The following is a 24,914-nucleotide window of genomic DNA, read 5'->3' on the forward strand; positions in this document are numbered from 1 at the left end:
GACCCTGCACTTACCTGCATCACGTGGAGACTCCTGGGAGGGGAGGGGTGGGTGGGGCCAACCGGTCAGTTGAAATACCGGTTCAGCGAACCAGTATGAAAACTTAGGTCCAAACTGGTAGAATCCCACCTCCGGCTTCAGGTGTCTGTGTGTCAAGTCAGGGTCTTGTGATAGGTCAGGTGTAAGTCATCAGTGAGAATCTTGTGATGGGTCTTGTGATAGGGAGATTACATCTGGTCAGGTCAGGGAGGTGAACTGCTGGTGGAAGGGAGTTGCAGGGGTTGGTTGGGGGTCAGTGCTATCTCTGGTTGGCTGTGCAGTTGATTCGGATTCTGAGGGCTTCTTGGCTCCTTGTAGGTCAATGTGTCTGTTGATGGAAGCACCAGGCTTTGATGAACTCACGAGCATGGCTGGTGGTGGCATGACTGATGATTTTTGTGTTGCTCCAACTGGTACTGTTTGCTTTCAGTGTGGGAAAAAGCTGATTGGCTGACACATTAGCTGATACTGTTGTTATATTGACTATTTAAACTGGCATAAACTGCAGATGCACAAATGATTATTTTGTCTTGATCACAGTTAATAAAGGGAGACAGGAAACTGCTACATCATGCCCAAATCCAAAACTATGCTTAATCTAACTACAGTTAGTGAAAACAGGTCAGCTTTTTGAACTCTGATTTTAAGATTTCCACCAAGCACACTTAAGCCTCAGTTCATCAGATATCAAGACCAGCTGGGTTGGTCAAAACTGAAAAAAAGAAAGAAAAAGAAACTCCTCCTTCAGAGGAGAAGGATAAATCTTGCATCTTGCCTTCACCCTATCAGATTTATAGTTTTGCATTATGTGTAAATGTAGCCATGGGTGACAAAACCAACAACTATCAGCAGTTATTTTGTAATTTCCCAGGAACATTTGTTGCTTTTCAGAATGGTGCTCTTTGCTCAATCCTAACACCTACATGAACTCTCAGATGTTTAAGACAGTAGATTAAAGACAATTCAGCCATACGACAGTCAGAATAAGTTAATGCTGTAGACAAACTTATTCACTGAGTACAATGAGTAAGGAAAAATCTTTGCTCTCAGTCACACTGCCAATAAATATAAGATGGGGATTGTTGCTTATAAGTACTCTCTCACACACACTCACCCTGCGAGTGGCTAGAGCCTGCAGCTGTCACACTGAATCGGTTGGTGGAAACGCGATGGCTGGCTACATTCTTCTGGGGCTGGAACATAATGATATGCAGCTTGGGAGTAAAGAGGCAGCCAAGAACTACTGTGCCACTTAGGCTAACTGAGATGCACATCGTCGTGGTCTGAACCTGTGAAGGGGAAAAGGAAGATGCAAACCAGTCCAGCAACTCGAAGCATAAAGCACAAAGACATGAAAAACAGGGTGGACCTACAGACACTTTAACTATCCAGATGTAATAACCCACTGGTACGCTTGGTGAAGAAATGTTCATATAAAGCCCAATCCCAACAACAAGGATAATATTTGGGCAACCCACCAACTTGCTGTCTCCCTATCACGATCCCTGAACAAGGTACGGAGCTTCCTTGTATCTTGAAATGCTTTTGGATCCACTAGAAATGAGAGCAAACTGTGTCGTAGGTATGGGGGCCCTCAGACATTTATGGGAAGTTTTGGGACTGGATGAACGTTGGTATATACGTTGGTATAGCCCTGTGCTTGCACAAAAGGAAAGGAGGTTCCAACATTTTTAATGTCTTTTTTCTTTTCGTTGAGAACACCAAACTTGTAGCAGATATGGCTAAGAGGCCTTATAGAGAAATCAACTAAGAAAGGGATCCTGGACCTCCTGAGCAAATGGCTGAAGGCGTTCCTGGAGGCAGTGGAGGTGCACCTCTGCTGGTAGGGAATGAGTCCTTGTGGGCAAGATGCTGGAAATGCCGAGATTTGCAGGAGAAAAGTTTGCAAGACTTTCCATCAGTCCCGAGAGTTGAAATATAGCATTCTGGGAAAGTGACACAGGACTCTTCCTTATCTCCACCCCCACCCCAATACCTCTCAAATAGCCCTGAATATTGATGTAGGCAGAGTTAATTGCCTCCTAGTGGAAGGGGGATGGGGGAAGAAGAAAAATAACATCCTGTGCCTCTCACCTTGAACTTCACAAGCTGACCATTGATGGATGTGATGGATATTCCATCATACAATCTCCCTATTACTATTTCCACTATTAGATTGCTGTGTAACATATCAAGCCTTCTTCAAAGCCACATATGACTTTTGGGATCCAGTGTCTTCTCAAACCACAATTGATAAGGATGCATGAAAATTCCAGTAAGAAGCTTAACACCAGTTTAAAAATTAGGAAATATAATAACCCTATCCACAAATTTCAGTAAAAAAATAGAACACCCAGTGCTGTCCATGTGCCCAATACAGTTGTGTCTATTCTGAATTATTTTCCTGCAAAGATCTTGTCTAGCCAGACATTAAGATAGGCCCACAGCTGTCCAAATATTTCTCTGAGCTTGATCAATATGGTGTCTCAGTTCAGTAATCCAATTCTAACCCAATTTAAGGTTGGAAGAATTAAACTATTGGTAGGTTGCTGCTTAAATGTCAAAACGAATGCATAAAAATACACGAAAAGAAGTGGGCGGTTAAAGTGTAAGGAAGACTAGAAGAGATTTATACAATGTGGTGAAAGAGACTCAACTCAGAAATTAAGCAATCCTTTTTTGCACTCAATCAATGCATTTGCCATGTTGTCAGAAGTCAATTCCCACAACATATAAATGGATCTTATGCAACAGAGTGTGAAATATGAAATTAAAAAATTATGAGAAAGTCTCAGGAGACCCGTGGCTGTCTTCAGGAATATACAAATAAATTGTTTTAATAAGCAATTAATGTATTTTCACAATAGCCTTACTGATTAGGAGGTAAAAAGTAAATCTAGTTTTAGCAATATGAATGTATTGAGAGAGAAAAACTCAGCCACAATGACTTTTATACTTATAAATCTTACTAGTTAACTGTCTATACTTCATTTAAACTTTGTAACTATAGTATCTTTTACTTTAACCCAACAGTGAGTTAGCTCCACATGAGGAAATATTGTGGGAACCCTGAAAATATGGAGACAGATTTCTATCTAGATAGAGCAGGGGTGTCAAACTCAAGGCCTGTGGGCTGAATCTGGCCTGCAGGGTGCTTAAATCTGCCCTGCAGGGATGGCCTGGAAATAGCAAAGGATTGGCCTGTGGAGCCTCTGGCAGCCAAAATGGGGGGGGGGAGGCGGCCTCTCGTGCCCCATTTTCAGCCTGGACAGCCTCCTGCAGCACTCTGCTGACCAAAATGGGGCATAAGGGGGGGCTGTGAGCTATCCCACCATGCCCCATTTTGGTGGGCAAAGTGCTGTAGGAGGCCATCCAGGCCAAAAACAGGGCGGCAGAGTGCTGCAGGAGGTGTCCATCCCATCGCTGCCCCCCACCGGCCCGCAGAGAACTACAATCTGATCCAGCCCTTAAAGAAACCCAGTTTGACACCCCTGAACTAGATAGAACAGTCATGAAACAAATTTGTAACTTACCACAAGGCCAATCTAAAGTCTTGAAAGAAAAATAAGTTTCAATCAGGAGTAATCTTGCCTTTCAGAGAATTAATTCATCATCTTGACATTTTGCATCCTTTAACTTATTTTAGGAATTTTTCCCTGTTTGTTCCATAGAAGTTTAAACTCATTCAAGAAGCCAGAAAACTAAGAATTTATCTCCCAGCACCAGCTATTGTTTAATTCCCCCTGAAAACATCCAAAACTTTGCTTCCCATTTTGCTCTTACTCTGCTTATGTGATTGGCTTCATACTCTGTGCTAAACCATGTTTGGTTTATGTGTTTTATGTCTAAGCTCTTGTATCTAAGCGCAACCATTTGAATGACAACTAGATGGCAACAAAGGATTTTTGCAGCCCTTTTATGGAAGTCCTGTTTTTGCTTCAGTACTCTGAGAGTCTGGTTTATAATTCATTGTAGTGCATTACAACCAGCAACTGTGACTTCTTTAGCAATTTACGATTAAACTAAGCCAAGTTTTTAGAATGATATGTGAATCCAATCTATTACAAATGTTAAACCTGATTCCTCTTTAAGAATTTTTTTTTTTTCATATTTGTTTAGGTACTTACCTCTACATTCTATGTCCCCCCTCAGATTTTAGGCAATTTACATTCCAAGCAATTAAAAGCCATCAAAAAGTATTAATATAGATCCATGCAGTTTCCTTGGCAACATTTTCCCAAGTGCTTTGCCAGGATCTTCTTCCAAAAGGTTTTAAAATTCCCAGATAAAGGCTAAGGGAGCGGCTGGCTCAAAGACCCCCAGCTAAGGGTGAGATTCAGCCATTTTGGCCTGGTTCGGGCGAACCAGATATTAAATTTACATCTGGTTTGCCAAACTGGTAGTTGAACTGACTGGCTCCGCCCACCCCTCCCCTCCCATGAATCTCCACGCTTTGGATGCAGGTAAGTGCAGGGTCTGCGTGGAGGCTCTGGGAGGGTGAAAAACAGCCCTCCCGGAAGTTCCGGAAGTCCGGAAATGGGCCTGTTTCCAGCTTCTGGAGGGCCTCCGGAGCCTGGGGGAGGCCATTTTTGCCCTCCCAGAGGCCCAAGGGAAGCCTCCGGACTCTGGGGAAGGTGAAAAACAGCCCTGCTGGAAGGTCCAGTAGGCCACGCCCACCATGGCCATGCCCACCAGCAACCGGCAGAGAACCAGTCATTGGGATTTTTGAATCCCACCCCTGCCCTCAGCTAGTGTCCATGCTTAAGGAAAGTCTAGAACTCAGGTCACCCTGCTCCTAGTCCAGTGCCTTTAATCATTACATCAAAGTGGTCTCAACAGTATCATTCAGTTCCTTCTTAGTTCTTTCAGAGCAGCCTTCTGAAACCTTACCGGGAAGCTATCATTCTAATATGGGATAAGGGCCAAGCTAAATCAGACTGAGGAGCTTGCTACCAAGGTTTGTTTCCAAATCCTTCTTCTCACGGCTTGTGAGGGAATTTTCTCAGCCAGCTCTCTTGGCAGGATGAAGTGGATGGGCTGCTTCATTTGACAATCACTATGTTTCTTCAATAAGTCCTTACAGCAACAACTATATTTCACATTGCATTTTGTGGGATTGTATAGCTTTGTCATAACGGCAAATGCAGCTCCCATACTATTAGTACTTTAATGGAACTTCATAACTCTGGCTCCACACAAGCAACCCAAACCTTCAGCTGATACTGATTTGTAGAGCGGGATTAAGAACCCTGAAGCTGCTAGTGTGATTTCTCCTTTAGTCAGATGAGATCCCAATGTGAAGATCTCCCATTTCATGTGGGAGCAATATCTATCTCTGATTATTTTAGAGGAAGCTTAGCTGCTTGAGATTCCTAAAAGTAGATTCTCTAAAAAAAAAAAAAAAAGTTAAGGAAAAATCATCTAGACCAGGGGTCTCCAACCTTGCCAACTTTAAGTCTGGAGGACTTCAACTCCCAGAATTCCCCAGCCAGCTTTGCTGGGAGTTGAAGTCCGCCAGGCTTAAAGTTGCCAAGGTTGGAGACCCCTGATCTAGACAGCACAAGCACAGCATCTCCCAATCTTGGTTATAGCATTGAAAATGTTTTCAGGTTTCCTCATAAATCTGAAAAAAGAAATTCTACTACTTCAGTAGCTTGGCTCCTTAAAGGAGCAGCTGCAGTTTTTCAACTATCATATATTTATTCATCTGAGCTACACAAATCCAACTGGCAATAAAGAAAGATCTCTTTGCCTTTTTAATAAGGCTCTCATAGGCCCTTGCTGAAATAACACATGCTTAGTCTTTAGTAAATTAGAATTTGCTAATAAACTCATTTTCTGCAAAATTCCTCCCAGAGCAAACCCTCCCACAAACACAGGGGATTGTTAACCAACAACTTTAAGTGACAAGAACACGAGTTCCGGTTTGCAGGGCTTCGGCGGCAGGCAGGAATCCGCGATCGTGCATGGTTTCTGCCTGGGCTGCCGCTGGAGTGCCCGAGCCAGCTGGCTTCGGGGCTAAGCCACCCGTAGAGGTGGTGAAGATGGGGGAGAGCCAGCAGGGTCAAGGGAGCCGCACCTCTCTTCTCGGCTGGTCAAATTCCCTTTCCCGAAGGCGGTAGAGCGGCGGTCAGAGATGGCCGCCTCAAAGAAGCACTCAACCGGAAAAGAAGGTGCAGGAGGAAGTTAAGAAGTGAAAGTTTTGGCTGACCGGGATAAAAAGCAACAACTAAGGTACCCTGGAATTTAAATTTTATAAAAGATAACATTGCTCCCAAAGAAGAGTTGGAAGCAGCGAATGAAAGTGAAAAGGGAACGTTTTTCTTCTTCTCTCTCCTTCCTTACATTGACAATGAAGAGAGTTGAATAAGAAATCGGAAAAATCTGCTTTGGCACTAATAGGCATTAAGCTGAAAATATAATTAATTGCCAAAGGGACAACAAAGATTTCTGGACACTAAAAATCCTTTTATAAGCAGGAAGGGGAGGAAAAGAATAAGGGCAAGATCTGGAAGAAGGAGATTGCCTGGACTTCAAAAAAATCTAAAATTAAATCTCAATACGACTTCTAAAAGATACATTTTAAATGGAACTTTGTAACCAAATAGTAACCCCAGAAAGAGAAAGTGAGAAAAGAAAAAGTGTAAAAAGAAACAATTTGTGTGTATTTGGATTGCTTGGTGACTTTTGGATTTTTGGATATTATATTTGAATCACTAAAAACAATTGGGTGGTTGTTTAAAAAATTCTACAATGGCATTACCCTTGGATGAACTGAAAATGGAATTTAAAAATATAAAGAATAGGTACAAGAAGGAAAGGGCTCCTTTGGCTCTGTTTTTCAATTCTTAGAAATGGCGATCTGTAACTACAAGAAACTACAAGAAAAGACTGCGCAACAAGAAGATTGGGACAAAGAAGAAGCCATCTTTAATGAACAAGTAACTTTATCTAGGGAAGAAAGGGAAAGGGGGAAAGAGAATGGAGAATTTAAGACTTAAAAAACAGCCAAAAAGGAAAAATAATTTGAAAAGTGGATATAAGGTTGGAAAGCAACAGAAAAGGGGAATACAGAAGAGGGAAATGGAGGTGGAGAGACAGGGGCTACAAAGGGAGAGAAAAGAAGAAAGGGAACAAGGAAAGGAAGAGAAGTTACAAAGGTTTGGAGCAAGATGTAAAGAACTAGGACCTATTCAGAGATAATGGGTGAAAATTTAACTGAAAAAGGGATTCTGTGAAGGTACATAAGATTGTATTGTTATATTTGTAATAGAAATAATCTTAAAAAAATTGGGAAACAACATATGATTAAAAAGAGGGATAAAATAGTCAGTGTAACTTGGTGAAACTTTTGTGAACAAAATAAATGTAATAAAATAAATGAGAGAATTGAATTAAGAAGGAACGGGAAGATTTTAACTACTCAATGTTTTATAAAATATAAGTGAAGTTGGGGGGAACTAATTATGGAAAGTTTATAAGTGTTTCTGTAGGAATATGATATCTATCTGAAAAGTAATGTGTAAAATGTTAAGATTTAAATGAATATTAATATTAATGATAGAATTGAATTGGAATGGATTGTTGTTTTATTTATATTATACATTTATAATTTTTTCTTTTTTTTAAATACAGTGTGTAGCTTTAGACTGTACCAAGCAGAATCCGAATGGAAGTTATGTATTATATTAAGTGTTATAATTTTAAGGGAAAGATATAAAGGCATCATACTCCAATCAGTGATTACAGGAGAAATTTTGTTTAATGAGAAAAGATAGTAGATAGTTGAAACAGGGCAGACAAAGAATACAAATATAATGATTGGAATTGAGATGGAATAAATAAAATAAAATTAGGGAAGTTAAAAGAGGGGAGAAGCTATATAGAATATGTAGAATAGTAATAAGATATGAAATGGAATATAAAAATGAGCATGAACTTGAATTTGAGTCTGTACGAAGAGATGTAACCCGGGATCATGCCGCTTTCAAAAAGATGTTTATGTTTTCAACTCCAATTAGGTAGTGGAATTCAAATGTATTAGGGGACCATCTACAAGTAGACAGCATACCACCCCTTCTCAAGCATTATGTGGAATTAAATTACCCACTCTTAAAGGAAGCTTAAGATGGTGCTTAATTTGAATAAGCACATATCCATTTAATATACTTAATACCCAAAGGCAAACAAGCTAACGAGAACTATCCCAGTTACCCAGTTAAAACAAGAGTAACACAACCAGAAAACTCGTTATATGGCAATTCCTTTTGAAGTCTCTCACACTTGTCATTTAAAGATTTCCAGTATGAAACAGGAAGCACTGAGCGAACTTTTCAATATCAATCCAGCTCCACGTCCAGCAAACAGATTGTGATTTTTATGTCCCGCAGAAGCATCTCCCACACAAGAGCACACAATAGATACCAAACTCAAAGTAAACCGCACCAAACTTGATTGCAGGAAATACGACTTCAGCAATAGAGTGGTCAATGTCTGGAATACTCTCACCCGACTCTGTAGTTTCTTCCCCAAACTCCAAAAACTTTAACCTTAGACCGTCTACTATTGACCTCACCCCTTTCTAAGAGGTGTGTAGGGGCGTGCATAAAAGCGCAACATTCAACGTGCCTACCGTCCCTGTCCTATTGTTTCTCTTATTCTTTTATTTTTCTTATATGTACCCATTTCATGTATTCACAACTATGTCTACACTTATACTTATTATCTTGTAAACAATTGGCAAAATCAAATAAATAAATAAAGGTGATCCATAAGATTCTTGCATTAATGGCAGCTCTATTTTCAGTTTCTGAATTCTCAGATATTAAAAAGGATCACTCGAAAAAGCTCTAGCACATTTTTTTTTCCGATGGGCAAAAGGGCTTGCCTGTTTCTCTAAAGAACCAAACACGATGGCTACAAGGTTCAAAGAGACCAGGTAATTGAAGGTGAGATCTAGAAATGCTTATTTTCAAAATTGCCTTAAGGTTCAAAAAATAATTATTTCTCAGTTTCTAATTACTCAATTATGGATAATTTGAACATGATGAGAGTCTGCTGTTTCTGACCAAAACTGTGAGGTTCTTCTTATGCAATTATATCATTATAAAAACAGTGTGGACCCATAGCTCCCAAATTACTTGAACTACAGTAATTTTGTTATAAGAATAATGCCTTTAAAATGACCTCTTTTATTATATTTCCTCCCCCAAGAACACCAGGGGCTTTTCTAAGTAACCAGCTTTTCCAACTCTCAGTTCTCCTGAATCTAATCTCAATGTACCCAAAGCTGATTCTAACTGCTTTGTTTACTTTCAGTTCTGCTCAGACGCCAAGATGCTGTGAGCGCGGGCACATTTACCTTCCCAGAGGACCACCACCCCCATTAAGCATTCACCCTTCAGGCCAGTGACTGAGTAAGAAGATGGTCATCAAAGCTGTTCCTGTTTGTCAGCCAATCAGTTGAGTGCTTTGTCCCACCTTTCTTGTCAACCCCTAAATGTATTCCTTTTTGCAAGAGAGAGGCAGGGACTAAATAGCTAGCATTAACCCATATTTTTGTGCTTACTAACAGGGGAAAACCTCAGTTGCTTTCCAAATTCTTCCTAGGGATGGGCTAGCAATTCTGCTTTTCCATCTAATGATGTCAGAATATTGTCATGACTGGATGCCTAAAAATGGGAGAGGGCAGAATTAAGTCAAGCACCCACTCCAGTAGGTGTTCCAGTTATCCTGTCAATCAGAAGGCTGTGATACGCTGCTATTTCTTGCACAGCAAGAGCAATCATTTCTCTAGTCCCTGGCTATAATACGTACACACAGGGATGTGGGGAATTCATTTTGTCCCACTGTACATTTTGTAGAACTGTATGTTCATTTGGGACCCCTAAACTCTGGGTGCAGCAAAATTCTGTGTATTAAAAAAAAAAACTTGTGTCTCGCTATATATAGATGAAGCATGTTCTTAGGTTTGCGCTCCCCAAAGTGCAACGTGCTGATGAATAAATAGCTCTATTGTTGTGGTGCTCTACTGTTATTCTTGTTCTTGTTGTGCTATCCAGGATGCAATTACACAAGCACCATTGGCACTTTTGGGATAGTTCTTATGGTCTTAACAATAAAGAGCTACAGGTTTCTCCATCCCCACTGGAGCTTTTATTATCTATATTCCAGAAACTGAATCACACTTAAGTATATCGAGTGTGGAGAAACCCTGGAGAGTTTTATGTATTCTTTCCATAGGGGAAAAAAGTGTTTCAAAAATGGAAAGAAAGAAAGAAAAAGTATGACTCTTTTAATTTGATATGGTGAAGAATAACTTACAACTATCACAATGGCAACTAAATTGAGGGTATAGTGCAGAGGTCCCTAAACTTGGCAACTTTAAGACTTGTGGACTTCAACTCCCAGAATTCTCCAGCCAGAATAGAATTCTGGAAGTGGAAGTCCACAAGTTTTAAAGTTGCCAAGTTTGGGGACCTCTGGTATAGTGTGACACTCTTTGTCAGGTTCTGTTCCAGAAATTCCTAGAAGTAGACTGATAAGGGAAAGCATGACAGCTGGGATATGTGTGCAAACCTGTAATACAGATATGCAACTGAAGACCTTGACTGTTTGCACACTCAAGACCTGGAATGCTGCAGCATTGTCTTTCTGCAATTAGTTAATAACAGAATTAACACAGAAGATACTTGTCACATTTTAGCGCTACCGTAGCGCTAATTATGCAGCAAACATCTTTCCCATGTCCAAGATCTTCTTGGAATGTTTACCAACAAAGAAGCCTCACAAATAAAGTTGCCAGCACCTTCAACTTAAATTTGACTATTTACTCTTTTTGCTGCCTTTATTTTCTTGTTGGTGCATGCTGTGGAATGAATGAATGAATGAATGAATGAATGAATGAATGAATGAATGAATGAATGAATGAATTGGGCTGTTAGTTGTTCCTTGAACAGATTAACTAAAATTTGCTAGCATCAGGGGAAAGAGATAAAAGTTGACATATGCCAAATAAAAATAGATTACTTGTGGAACAATTCATAATTTCTGATTGATTATGTTTATTAGTGCTATATCCCACCTTTCATTCAGGAGCTCCAAGTGGCATACATAGCACTCCCTTTTCCTATGTTTCCCCACAGCAATCATCTAATGAGGATGGAGCTTTGACTGAAAGAGAATAACTGGCCCAAAGTCACCAGTGATCTCCTGTAGCTAAGAGTGGACTAGAACTTCAATTTCCTCCCTCCTAATCCAAACTCCATCAGTGGGAATTGTATCTCAGGACATCTGGACTGGAGGGCACCAGGTTGGGAAAGATTCTCTGAAGCTGCCCGCTGTATGCTAAGATACCTTTTTTAAATCTTATTCCCAGCAAGAGCTAACTTACGCGGTAATCACTGGAGGTAACATAGAAGATGGGCAGGAAGGCTAGCCAAATGATGCATGTGGTATACATGGTGAATCCAATGAACTTGGCCTCGTTGAAGTTTTCTGGACATTTCCTGGTCTTGAAGGCATAGACTGTACACAACACGATCAAGAGGACATTGTAGGTGAGTGAAATTAGCATACTGGAGTCTCGGTTGTTGCATTTGAGGGTGACAATATACCTTTTGTCTGACTCAGTCTCCTTTCGTGTGCCTGGAATCTCCACCATGAGCCAGATAATGACAATAATGAGCTGGCATGAAATAAGAGCCAGGCAGATGACCACCTGGGAGGTGGGGCTTATGAACCGTGGACGCTGCACGCCTTCTTTGATGCCACTGAAAATCCGTGCAATACGGTTTGTCTTGGTCAAGAGGGCAGAGTAGCAGACAGCAAAGGAGGTGCCCAACCCTAGGCGCCGCAGAGTACAGACCACAGTGGAAGGCTTGGCAATGAAGATAAATGTCATGCTGTAGCACATCAACACTCCAGTCAGCAGGATGTAGCATAGTTCTCGGCCTGATGCTTTCACAATGGGAGTGTCATTATTCCTAACAAAAACCCCCAAAACAAACAGAGTGGACATGAAACCAAGGCAAGAAATTGTGACTGGCCCAATAGCCCAGACATCCTTCCAGTGAATATACTCTTGGGGTAGTTCGTAGCATCCATTTAAAGTCATATTGGGCCAATAACCAAGGCCACAATCTCTGCAAGTAAGTTCATCCAGCAGAAATTCATATGGCTGGCATGGGATACATATCCAACAGCACATGTCTCCTGGCTGCATGCTCTTCATTTCATTTTTCTTGCAGGGATCACTGCACTGAGAAACAGGAATGGAGGTCTTCACCCATGGAATGAGGCTGGTGTTCAGAATGAGTCCTTCTGCCCAGTAGCCTACCTTCTGATAGCGATATCTCCCATTGGCTCTCTGGTAGTTGAAAATATTGTAACGACCAATTCCATCTCCACATTGGTCAAATCGAACCATACTTTTGGTGTCTAGTGGTGGTCGAAATGGAGCTGTGAAGTGGAATTGGAAAATTGGGTTCAAATGAGAGAAAAATAACATGATTACAAAACTGAGCTAGCCACATGGAAACTTTTCCCCCAAATTGGTTCTGTTATACTTTTGTCACTTTCTATTTAAAAACAGAAGTTCTATTCCTCGTCATTTTCGTATGGATAGAAACTATGGGTCTTTTTTTCTTTTACAGAGAGATGCTTATCACCCCCAACGTACATAATTTACTTGCATATTCTCAACAAAGTTGATAGCAATATAATCTGTGCAGAAATCTTAAAAACTGAATTAGACATGGGGAAATATAGGAGCTGAAGTCCAAAATATCTGAAAGGCATGAGGATTGGAAAGGCTATCTTTGGAATCACCGCAGAGCAGCCAGAACATAATAAATAATCCTTTAATGTTTCCCAAAAGTTGTGCATTAGAACTATGCAAAGAATTCGGAAGTGGCATTTTTTCAAAGCATGTTAGTACAAACAACACCTCCCTCCTAGAAACACTCAAGCAGCCACATCTTCTGGAAGGCTTGCTGCTCCATATGCAGTTTTTGATAGTTGTATACATAGACAACACTTCTGTTGGATTGTCAGTGAAGCAGTTTTGTAGGTTCCCGCTCCCACATGGAAGAAACAGCCTTTAAAATAGCCGATGCTTTCTAGAAGACATGGCTGCTGAAATGAGTGCTTTTCAAACGTGGCAACTTTAAGATGTGTGGACTTCAACTTTCAGAACTCCCCAGCCAGAATTCTGTTGTAACCTGAAAACTCAGGGGCTCATTATTGCTTTATTATTCCAGCGCCGTGACACTCCAAGGTGAGTACATAGGAAAGCAAAATCAAATGTATGCAAGTGTGAACTTAGCTGGATACAGGTGGGGAGCCCTTTGGCTTGATCGCAACAATACTGCAAATCTCTCTTAAATGAAGTTTAATGTGTATCTTGCTTTCATAATCTTGCTTTCATTGTAAGATATTAGCAGAACTTATGGAAAGTCAAATTCTAGGCCAGGGGTCCCCGAACTTGGCAAAACTTTAAAACTTGTGGACTTCAACTCCCAGAATTTTCCAGCCAGCTATGGGAGATGAAGTCCATAAGTCTTAAAGTTGCCAAGTTTGGAGACTTCTGTTCTAGGCAGTCAAATCTCCTGGCCTAAGAAAACTAAGTTTTGTTCCATTTGTACAAGCATGCTAAACTAGCAGCTGTCATACCGAAGAAAACAAGAGTGAGACTTTTTCACTTGATGGCAACATTCAATCAATGAGGGATTTTTTTTTCCAATTAATATTACAGCAATTCACACAGAAATATTTCTGGTAACCACAACACCAGGCAGTTTGTGCTCATAGAGAAAACTCTACCTTTCAGGATATTTCTGCCATGATCTGCCCTAAGATTGTATCATTAAATTTAATCTGGGGCTCCAGTTCTGTTCTCCATGCCCTGATCTTCATGTTCTTTATTCGTCCCCACAACTCTCTATATCAAACCATTACTTTGGCTTACCATCAAAAGTTACGTTGAGCATGAAATCCTTGTAGAACCGCTTACCATTCACTGGCTTCATGGAATCACAGAGCTTGGTGGCATTGGGGCAGAGCGCTTGATGCATATTATGAAGGGCATGGGCCATTGCATAGACTGCATTGACCACAAACATGATCTTGGATTCCTGCTCAAACTGCCCTGACTTCAAGGAGAAATGACTGCAGTTCTGGCTGTGGAAACTACACTGGAACTTGTGTTCCCAGAACTCCTGGAACCATGGATTTCGGCTGTTGTTGTGGAGGTTGAGATTTTGGAAGTACACTGCAAATTCCTGTACTGGGTAGGATGCCAGTTCAATAGTGATAGCACCATCAGCAATTGGCTCACTGCCAGCCACTACACTCTCTAGAGCCCCCCAACCATCACTGGCCACCCAAGTGAAGGACACATTAATCCTTTGAGCAGCTGCTAGCAGCTCCCGAGCATCTTCACTTCGGGTGAATAGCACTACCACTCTTGCACTGGGTTTTTGCATCAGTGCTTTAATCACTCCATCAAAAGTCTTCTTGTTCATAGAGCGTCCCACTTTCTCAGAAGTGGCAATGCAGATGTTGCGGGCCCGAGCTTGTTGTTCAAAAGCTTCAATGCCTGTTTCTCCATAGTCTCCTTCAGAGGCCACAGTGGAGACGTAGGTCCAGTTGAAGTACCGCAGGATCTCAGACATAGCTTTGGCCTGGTAGAAGTCCGGCGGGACAGTGCGAGCAAAGTAATCATAGCGAGACTTGTCACTCAGTTTGGCACTGGTGGAAGCATAACTGATCTGAGGGATCTGGAACAGCCGTAGGAGATTAGCCACCTGAGGAGAAAGAGGTCAAGGAAGAGAGGGAAGATTCTTAGTGAGTAATTGGGGGGAAATAGGAATGCGCAAAAAGGAACAGGACTATTCAGCCCACTAGCGTGGAAAACATTACTATTTAAGTGTAACCCACTAGAATAATTTTCTGTTATTTTTTAAAGGTGGTAGAGGAAGAATTAACATTTTCCCCTGTTCTGTTTGGGGATCATACAGACCTTCTGTAGACTCTAGTCTAGTTTGAATAACTGCTACATACTGTAAGGTTCAATTCGGACATTGCAACTAAATATGGTAAAATTGCTTAGGAATGGCATACTCTGAATTTATTATATAAGGTTTCTTATAATTGTTTTACAGATCATGTATGTGCCCTAAACATAGATTCTACATCATAAGCAGTTTGGTAGATATCAGAATTTCATGTCATAGTTCTGATCATCCTTCTGCCTTCAGAAGCTATACCTTCTTGACTGGAGTTGTATGCTTACACAATGGGAAATAAAAACAAACATGGCACCAGTACAGCATGGTTTACTTTAGCATACAAACATAGTCTTAATGTCTACACTTTCTCTGAATAACAAGTGAATTAACATTCAGTTGACTTTTTATTATCCAATATATTTAAAGAGATGGAGGAAAGTAGACGAGTTCTCCAGTCAAAAGAGCATTTAAAGCAATGTTTTGGTCAGTATCTGTCTTCCAGGAGACATGACGTTTATAGGGGATTTTAACACCACAACAGATCCTCTCATTTCCCCTACCTAATCTTCCATTCAAGCATTGTTTGGTTATTCTACAGTTTATTTTTCTGCTGGCCCTGAAATGTTGAAAAGAAAATTATGGCAAGGGAAAGGAGCCAGGAGTAGAGTAAGCTGTGAGTAACCACCAGCAGTGAATGTGTTCCCAGAAGCTCTCCCAAAAAGCATAACACTTCAAGACAATCAGTTTAGCTCCAATGTTGTACATCCTGCAGAGAAACCAGGAATAGATTTATTGGTTTTGAAAGCTGTTCTGGAGTTGCATCTGATTTTTTTCCCCAAACATCCAAGCTGGAAATTTGACTCATGGTCATAAAGATTAGTCTCAGATGCAACTGAGTGCTACGCCAAATACTTCATTCAGAGATTTTGTTGTCAGGGAGCTAGCATAGTATACTATCTACTTTTTTAAAAAAAAAATTTTTTTATTAATTTTTAAAAGCATACAAAACATACAAGATAAACATAAAACCTTTTTTCTAAAAATTTCTAAAAATTATTTGAAAGTTTGACAACATTAACACATTTCCTTACAATCACATATTTTCCCTTTCTAACTTGCTTTATTTTCTTCTATCTTGCTCTCCATTGTCCTTTTCTAACCTTTCTCCAAGGTTTTATTAACTCATTCAAACATAAACACATAAGAACACTGTTGGGTATAACATTGATACCCAACAAGGTTTGGGTGGATAAATATATAAACTAAGGTATCATAGTTTAAGTGTTTGTAACTTTAAGCACCACACTGCATGTAATTAGCCAATTAAGGGTGCGGTTAGAAACTGCAATAAGAGGAAGCAGGAGAAAGCTTGCTGCCTACTGCCTACTGTGAGACTGCCTACTGTTTTACTGTTTACCGTTTGATGTTTACTGTTTACTGCTGTTTACTGCTGGATACAACTGTTTACTACTGTTTTACTGCGACTGTCTACTGTTTGATCGTTCTACTGAATATCCAGCGTTATCCTCTGGAGAAAGGCATCGGAGGAGGAGAAGATATCTTTATCGGCTGATAAAGATATAGTAAGGACTATTATCTGGACTGAGTTAGTGAGTCTTACTGAATGGATATATTGTGAATGACATACGGACTGATTGACAATGCTTAAACTCTAACTGGATTAAAAACTATTTAAACTACAAACAGTGTTTGTGTTCAGTGTGTGTATACTCTAAAACCCTTCCTCTCTCATTTGGCTGCCTGGCTTGACTGCTGCTGCATGCTCTGCTAGGGGTTTATCCCCAAACACTAACAATGGTTATGGGCCCAGCTGCACAGTCTAACTAACCAGCATATAGCAGTGAGAGTTGGTGTGAGTTGCACATTACTGTAAAAACAAACTGTTTTTATTAGTTTAAAATAGTCATATATCTGAAGAGTAATGGCACAAGTAAATCTACCACATCTGTCCCTGATATCCAGGATGGATGGAACAAACTATGTTTCATGGTCAATGAAATGTAGTTTACTTCTACGCAGAGAAGGTTTGTGGGACATAATAACAAACCCACCAGATGTGAGTAGCTGGGATCCTGATGATGAAGAGGATAACCAAAAGTTACAAGACTATAAATGGAAGAATGAGCAGGCTTTATGCATCATAGGACTGACTCTCTGTGACCAGCAGCTTGTCCATATTCGTGGAGAAGAAAATGCTGCAAACTGCTGGGAGAACCTCAGGAAGATATATGTTCGGGACAGTGTAGGAGCACATATAAATCTTACACGGAAGCTGTTTCGAACACATCTTCAAAGGAATGGAGACATGTTAGCTCATTTAAACTGTATGAAGAGCATTTTCAAGAATTACAAGAAAAAGAGCTTATCTTTAATGAGCTGCAACAAGTATACATTATATTATCTTCATTAGATCAAAGCTATGATGACTATGTGACTTCATTGGAAGTATTGCCTAAGGATAGCCTCTCATTAACCGAGATTACAGGCAGGCTACTAGAAGAAGCCAGAAGAAGGTGTGAACGTGACCAGCTGAGAGAAGATAAATCTAAGAAAGAAGAGAAATTATCTTCAAAGTTTGATAGAAACCAGCTTAGTAAAGGAAAGCACCCGGAAGAAGAGAATTTATCTTCGACGGCATACACAATTAAAAAGTGTTTTAATTGTGGAGGAAGAGGACATTTGGCAAGTTTTTGCAAAAGGGAAAAAGCCAGAATGTAAAAAAGCCCAAGAAAGCCTTTGAACTAACCATGTTTAGCAACTGTGATGTGAAGAATGATTTATGGGTGGTGGACAGTGGTGCATCCCACTGCATCACGAGAGATAAGACAAAATTTGTAAAAATGTCTACAAGCTCTCAACATATATCACTTGCTAATGGCTGGAACCTGAAAGCGAAAGGAGAAGGTACTGCACATTGTCCGTGCATAAATCAGGATATAAAAATGTTGTATGTACCGCAACTAAAGTTCAACTTGCTTTCTGTAAGGGTATTAGTCAAACTAGGTTATGTAATTACATTTAAAAATAATAATTGCATAATTGAGAAGGATAAAAAAGGGTAACTGCAGCTTTAAATGGAACGTTATACGTCTTAGATGATAGTAAGAAAGGTGAGGCACAGACTGTATTTAACAATATAAAGCCTCATAATGAATGTATCCATTTATTGCATAGGCGTTTGGGGCATGTAAATTTTAAAATGCTAAAACGTACAGTAGAGTTATCTGATGGAATAAGGTTAAAACCTTGTGATAAATATTTGCGTTGTAATGTTTGCTGTGAAGATAAGAGCAAAGTATTGCCTGCAAATAGGTTAAATGGTTTCAAAACCAAAGAACCTTTAGAAGTGATATTTGCAGACATCATAGGTCCAAAGAAACCCAGTATGGGGGTGCTCGATATATACTGAGCATTATGGACCACTATTCTAGATATGGGTTTTGCTACTTAATGAAGAGCAAAACTGAAACATATCAACATTTTTTCAACTGGCTTAAATTTGCAGAAAGAAAGACTAAACGGCAACTGATAACTCTGGTGACAGATAATGGTACGGAATTTGTTAACAACAAATTCCAGAACAGACTAAAGGTAGCTGGAATAGAGCACAAGAAGTCTGCACCATACAGGCCAGAACACAACGCATTCATAGAGAGAAGAGGCCAAACACTACAGGCAATGGTTAGAACAATGTTAACTGATTCTGGATTACCTGATTCTTTGTGGGGAGGCTACAATGTGTGCTAATAACATATTGAACAACGTTGTTAACACAACGACTGGTGAAATACCATTCACCAAGTGGCATGGCAGGAAACCTGACCTAAGTTACCTGCACACATTTGGTGCACCAGCATGGGTGCATATCCCTAAACAACTCAGGCATAAAGGGCAACACAGAGCTAAACGATTTTTCTTCGTTGGTTACCAAGCAAACCATAGGGCATATAGATTTTGGGAGAAAGGCACATCTAAGGTGTTATGTAGTGCTAGTGCCCAATTTCTAGAGCACGTAGGATGGGAGAAGTTAGAACAGGATACCAATAAAGAAGTAATTATTGAATCCTATAGAAATCCCATTAGTTATCCCTGTAACTTTAAGAATAAAGTAAAGAGAGAAATACAGGAAGAAATAGAGCCCATAAAGGAAGAAATAGATCCAATAGCTGAGCAGGATGAGGAAGATGAACAGATAGTAGTTCAAAAAAGTCCTCCTGCAAGCCCTGTAATTCCCAGAAGAACTACACGAATATCTAGACCGCCTGATAGGTACCAGGCTAACACAGTGTGCCAGATTAATAAAGTTCCATGTACTGTAGATGAAATAAAAAAGTATCCTACTAAGGATAAGGAAAGTTGGTATGCAGCAATGAATAAGGAACTGAACTCATTAAGGATATGAAAGTATATGAGAATGCGAGATTACCTGTAGATATGAAGTCCATTGGCTGCAAATGGATCTTTAAGGTAAAATCTGATAAAGATGGAAATATAATCCATAAGGCACGATTAGTAGCCCAAGGTTTTAGACAGAATGCCAATGACTATGATGAGGTGTTTGCACCTAGTCTTAAGGCAGCAACCTTGAGCGCAGCTTTAGTGTGGGCAGCTAGCAAAAAATATATAATTAACCACCTAGATGTGGAAACCGCTTACTTGCACGCCCCATTAAGACACACTATATATATGAAAAAACCTGTTGGAATTAAAAGTGAAATAATAGATAATAATGATTGTTGGTTGTTAAAAAAAAGCCTCTATGGTCTTAAACAATCAGGCTATGAATGGAACCAGCATATTGTAAAGGAACTAAACAATATAGGATTCAGAGCTGGGTTAGCCGATCCATGTTTATTTAAGAGGGAGACAAATGGGAAAATATCATTATTATTGTTGTTCACTGATGATATTGCATTGATTACTGAAACTAATGATGAGGCCAATAAAATAATAGCATCATTAGGAAAGAAAATAAAGATTAAGCAATTAGGGGAGATAAAAAAAATATCTCGGTTTAAATATACAGAAAACACAGAAGGGCTTTAAGATATCTCAGGAAGATAAGATATGCAAATTGCTAATAGATTATAAAATGGAGCTTTGTAAGCGGCTAAGACTCCAATGAGTCAGGAGTTTAGCAACACTGATGCACAAAGCCCGGGGTTTGATAAGGTAATTTATCAATCATTAATTGGTAGTTTGTCTTATATTAGCAATTGGTCTAGACCAGACATATCGTACAGTGTGAATCAGTTAGCTCGTTTCAATTCTGCACCAAGTGAAAGACACTGGATTGCAGCTAAAAGAATATTAAGATATCTTAAAAAGACAATGAATTATTCATTGTATCTAGAACCAAAAGGTGATCTAATTCTGAGTGCTTATGCTGATGCTAGTTTTGCATCAGAAAGAGACACAAGAAAGTCGACTTCAGGAACAGCCATAATGCTGGGTAAGACATTAATAGGTTGGAAGTCAATAAGACAACAGCATATAAGTTTGTCAACTATGGAGGCAGAATTCTCCTGTTTATCGCTATTATGTACAGAATTGATTATGTATAAGCAAATGATGAATGATATAGGCATAACTGTGAATTATCCTATAATTATACATGAATATAATCAGGCAGCAATTCAAATGGCCACAAATATTGCAGTCAAAACTAGGAGCAAGCATACAGATTTAAGGTACCTAAACGTTAGACAATCTGTGAGAAGTAAAATGATACAGCTGGAGTACTGCATGTCGGAGGACAATGTAGCTGATAATTTTACAAAAGCCCAAGGTGCCAGGAAGCACCAGGAGAGTTGTGAAAACTATGGGGTTAGATTGTAAAGGTATTATATATTTATATCACCCAAAGGGGAGAATGTTGGGGTATAACATTGATACCCAACAAGGTTTGGGTGGATAAATATATAAACTAAGTATCATAGTTTAAGTGTTTGTAACTTTAAGCATCACACTGCATGTAATTAGCCAATTAAGGGTGCGGTTAGAAACTGCAATAAGAGGAAGCAGGAGAAAGCTTGCTGCCTACTGCCTACTGTGAGACTGCCTACTGTTTTACTGTTTACCGTTTGATGTTTACTGTTTACTGCTGTTTACTGCTGGATACAACTGTTTACTACTGTTTTACTGCGACTGTCTACTGTTTGATCATTCTACTGAATATCCAGCGTTATCCTCTGGAGAAAGGCATCGGAGGAGGAGAAGATATCTTTATCAGCTGATAAAAGATATAGTAAGGACTATTATCTGGACTGAGTTAGTGAGTCTTACTGAATGGATATATTGTGAATGACATACGGACTGATTGACAATGCTTAAACTCTAACTGGATTAAAAACTATTTAAACTACAAACAGTGTTTGTGTTCAGTGTGTGTATACTCTAAAACCCTTCCTCTCTCATTTGGCTGCCTGGCTTGACTGCTGCTGCATACTCTGCTAGGGGTTTATCTCCAAACACTAACAAACACAAAACATATAAACATAAAAAAAAAAACATCTTTTCTGAAAGTTGCTTAATCCCGGGTCAAAACTCTTTGTACAGACACCAACTCAAATTCATATTCATTTTATATGCCATTCCATATCATTATTACCATTTTCAATTTTATATATAGCTTCTTCTCTCTCTTAGATTCTCTTAATTTTATTTTATTTATCTCATCTCAATTCAAATCATAATATTTATTATTCTTTGTCTGTTTATTTCCAGCTATCGATTTATCTTTCTTCTTTAAAAAAAAAGCTTCTCCTGTACACTAATTGGAGTATGACGCCTTTACCTCTTTCCCCTACATTTATAATACTTAATGTAAAATACCTAACCTACATTGGGATTCTATTTGGTACATTCTAAAATTATACAATATTATCAATACCAATACTAATCTATTCATTAATATTCATATTATTTTATATCATAAACACTTAGCAGATTACTTTTCAATTAATTAACATACTTTTGTGGGAGCACCTACTTTCCATAATTATTCCGCCCCACGTCACATATTTTAAATCATTATTTCATTAAGGTATTCCTGCTTCTCCTACTTCAAATCTCTTTCAAAAAAAAATTTCCACTGAAATAACACAATCTAATTAATATTGACATTCATTTGTATCTTTCTCTCCAACTCCTTTATATCTTAACCATTTTATCCATTTCAATTAAATAACATGCCTTTTGGGAATACTTATATTTTCCACCATTATTTCCCCCCCCCCATCATATCTCAAATCCTTATTTCATAAAATGTTCCCCTTTTCTTAAGACAAGTTTCACTAAGTTATATTAAACATTTTATCACACTTTAAATTACACATTATTTCCAACTTTCTAAAATTATTTCTAAATACAAATATAAAAAACAATCTTATGTACCTTTAGAATCCCTTTATCAATAAAGTTTACCCATTATCTCTAAAAAACTCTTGTTTCTTTACATCTTGCTCTCTACTATTGAGGCTTCTCGTCCCCTTTCTCCCTTGCTTATTCTTCTCTCTGTCCTCTTTACCCCTTTGCCTCTCCACCTCCCTTTTTCTCTGCTTTCCTCCTTTCTGTTGTCTTCTAACATAATATTTCTTTTTCATCTTGTTTTTCTCTTTTTTGATTGCTTTTATAGGTCTTAAAGTCTCTTTTTCCTTTTTCTCTTTCTCCTTTCCTTCCCCAGCCAAAGTCACTTGTTCATCAAAAATGGCTTCTTCTTTGTCCCAGTCGACCTGTTGTCCATTCAATTTTACATAAGTGTAGACCGCCATTTCTAAATACTGAAAAAGAGTATCAAAAACATCCATCCCTTCTTGCTTTTCTTTCTCATATTTTTGATATAAAAGTTTCAATCTGTCCACAAGTAATGCCATTATAAAGAGAAAAAGTTTTCCCAAGCAACCACCCAAGTGCTTTTAATCAGAGATAATTCTCAAAAGTAGTAAAATCACCAAGCAATCCAAGTAGGTTAATTCTTTTAAGCACTTTCTCCTTCACTTTCTCTTTCTGGGATTGGAGTTTGATCACAAAGTTCCATTTAATATATATCTTTCAGAAGCCTTGTTAGTATTTATAGCTCTTTAAAAATCCAGGCAGTCTTCTCCTTATTTTCAAATTCTAATCCAATTTTTCCCTCTCCCTTCCCACTCACAGCAAAAAAAAAAAAAATTTAATCTTTTTTTTAAAAAAATCATTCAGAAATCCTTATCTCTTCAGTATTTAATTACCTAGATTTTCAGATTTCTCTTGTTATTCCATCCGCTGTCACGTTAGGAAGGAGAGTGAAGGAAAAAAAAACCTTTCCCTTTTAGAATTCTGTGCGCCGCTTGCAACTCTCTCTGGAAACAATGTAGCAACTTCTCTGTAGCAATTTTCAAGCCCCAGGAAACTTTCTTATCCCTTGGCAACTTTATCCCGGTCCAGAAACAACTCTCACAATTTCTCCGATTTTCTTCCTCCTGCACAATCTTATCCGTTTGCAGGTTTCTTCATGGCGGCCATTGCTGACCGCCGCTCCTCCGCTTGGGAAAAGGGGGTTTTGCTGGCTGGGGAGGGGATCTGCGACACCCCTTGCCCCCTTTCCAGATCCCCTGTCTTCAGCTGCCCCTGCAGGGCAGCTATATCCCCCAGATCCAAACGGATCGGGGGAACCTTGGCAGTGAGCTCGGCAGGGATCGCGCTGGATCGCAAATCCCTGCCGCTGCCGAAGCCTCGCAAACCGGATGCCGTATACTATCTACTTTAATGCAGTGTATTTCATATGTGTGTGCCTGTGTGCATTCTATATATTATATATGTGTGTATGATATACAGATGTAGGGTGTAGGATGTAAACATATGATGTATGAGTGTGTCATATTTTTATATATGGTGACATGTGTCCTCCTCAATCTTGTGTCCTCTACCAGAGGGCTGGGAGTTCGAGGGTTCTGCACAATATCTTAGCTTTTCCTAGCACTGCATTGTTCTGGACAGAGGGCTCCGGTGTCTCCTGGGATCCTTTCTCCCAACTTAGGAGTCACAGCCCTGGTTGTTCCTACCATCACTGGGGGTCACTTTGTCCTTTGCTTTCCACATCCTCTCTAGTTCTTCCTTCAGGCCATGACACTTCTCCAACATCTCATACTCTTTCTTCCTGAGGTTGTTGTCCCTGGGCACTGCTACATCTATCACCACCACTGTCTTCTACAGGTAAGGTAGGTATCGGACAAGATTTGAATCCTGGTCTCCCACTTTGAATGGTGATGCTCTAGAAATTACCTTATTCAGCTGCTTGTGTGTGTGTGTGTGTGTGTGTATGTGTGTGTGTGCATGTGTGTGCATGCTTGTGTGTGTGTGTGTACATACACACACACAAACACAATTACAGTAATAGAATTATATACTATTAGATGACATTGAAACATATTCCATATGCACTTTTTAATTCAGATTCATGCAAAGTACAGCAACGGGTGCTGAAAAAATAATGCCTTAAATCAACCGTCCAACCTGGTGCTACCTAGATGTGTAGAGATTGTCTGAAAATTGCACTTGGCAGCCCATAGAAAGAATGACAGCTTGAGGAAGGTAGACCTAAATGATCTTGTCCAACAAAATGAAAAGCACTTCGTGGGATGATTTAATTAATATGAGTCTCCATCACTTTATACAGTTAAATGAAATTGTAGATAATTTGATTAAATTTAGATTTCCACCCCCACTCTGGTCCCATAATGATGGACCATCTGGATTTTAATTTTGACCAGATCAATGGAAGTAAGTATTTTGCTGCTGACCTCAACAAGACATGGAGTGGACTTTTTACACATTGTATTTAAAAATGAAATGAAATGTTGCATTAAG

The 24,914-nt window shown here is 39.4% G+C and overlaps 1 protein-coding gene across 1 annotated transcript in view; it reads right to left on the reverse strand.

Annotated features, from left to right (window-relative positions):
* The window catches only part of GRM2 (glutamate metabotropic receptor 2), a 128,598-nt gene that overhangs the window by 4,629 nt on the left and 99,055 nt on the right, over positions 1-24,914 (reverse strand). The window contains exons 3-5 of the mRNA XM_026673234.2: positions 14,006-14,843; positions 11,432-12,498; positions 1,154-1,328 (exon numbers count right to left, since the gene is read on the reverse strand). Of these exons, the coding sequence (XP_026529019.1) occupies positions 1,154-1,328; positions 11,432-12,498; positions 14,006-14,843 (2,080 nt within the window). The remainder of the gene's footprint in view (positions 1-1,153; positions 1,329-11,431; positions 12,499-14,005; positions 14,844-24,914) is intronic.

Source organism: Notechis scutatus, chromosome 2 (assembly GCF_049901735.1).
Source record: "Notechis scutatus isolate UNSWTSFEM ecotype Mainland chromosome 2, rNotScu1.2, whole genome shotgun sequence".
NCBI lineage: Eukaryota > Metazoa > Chordata > Lepidosauria > Squamata > Elapidae > Notechis > Notechis scutatus.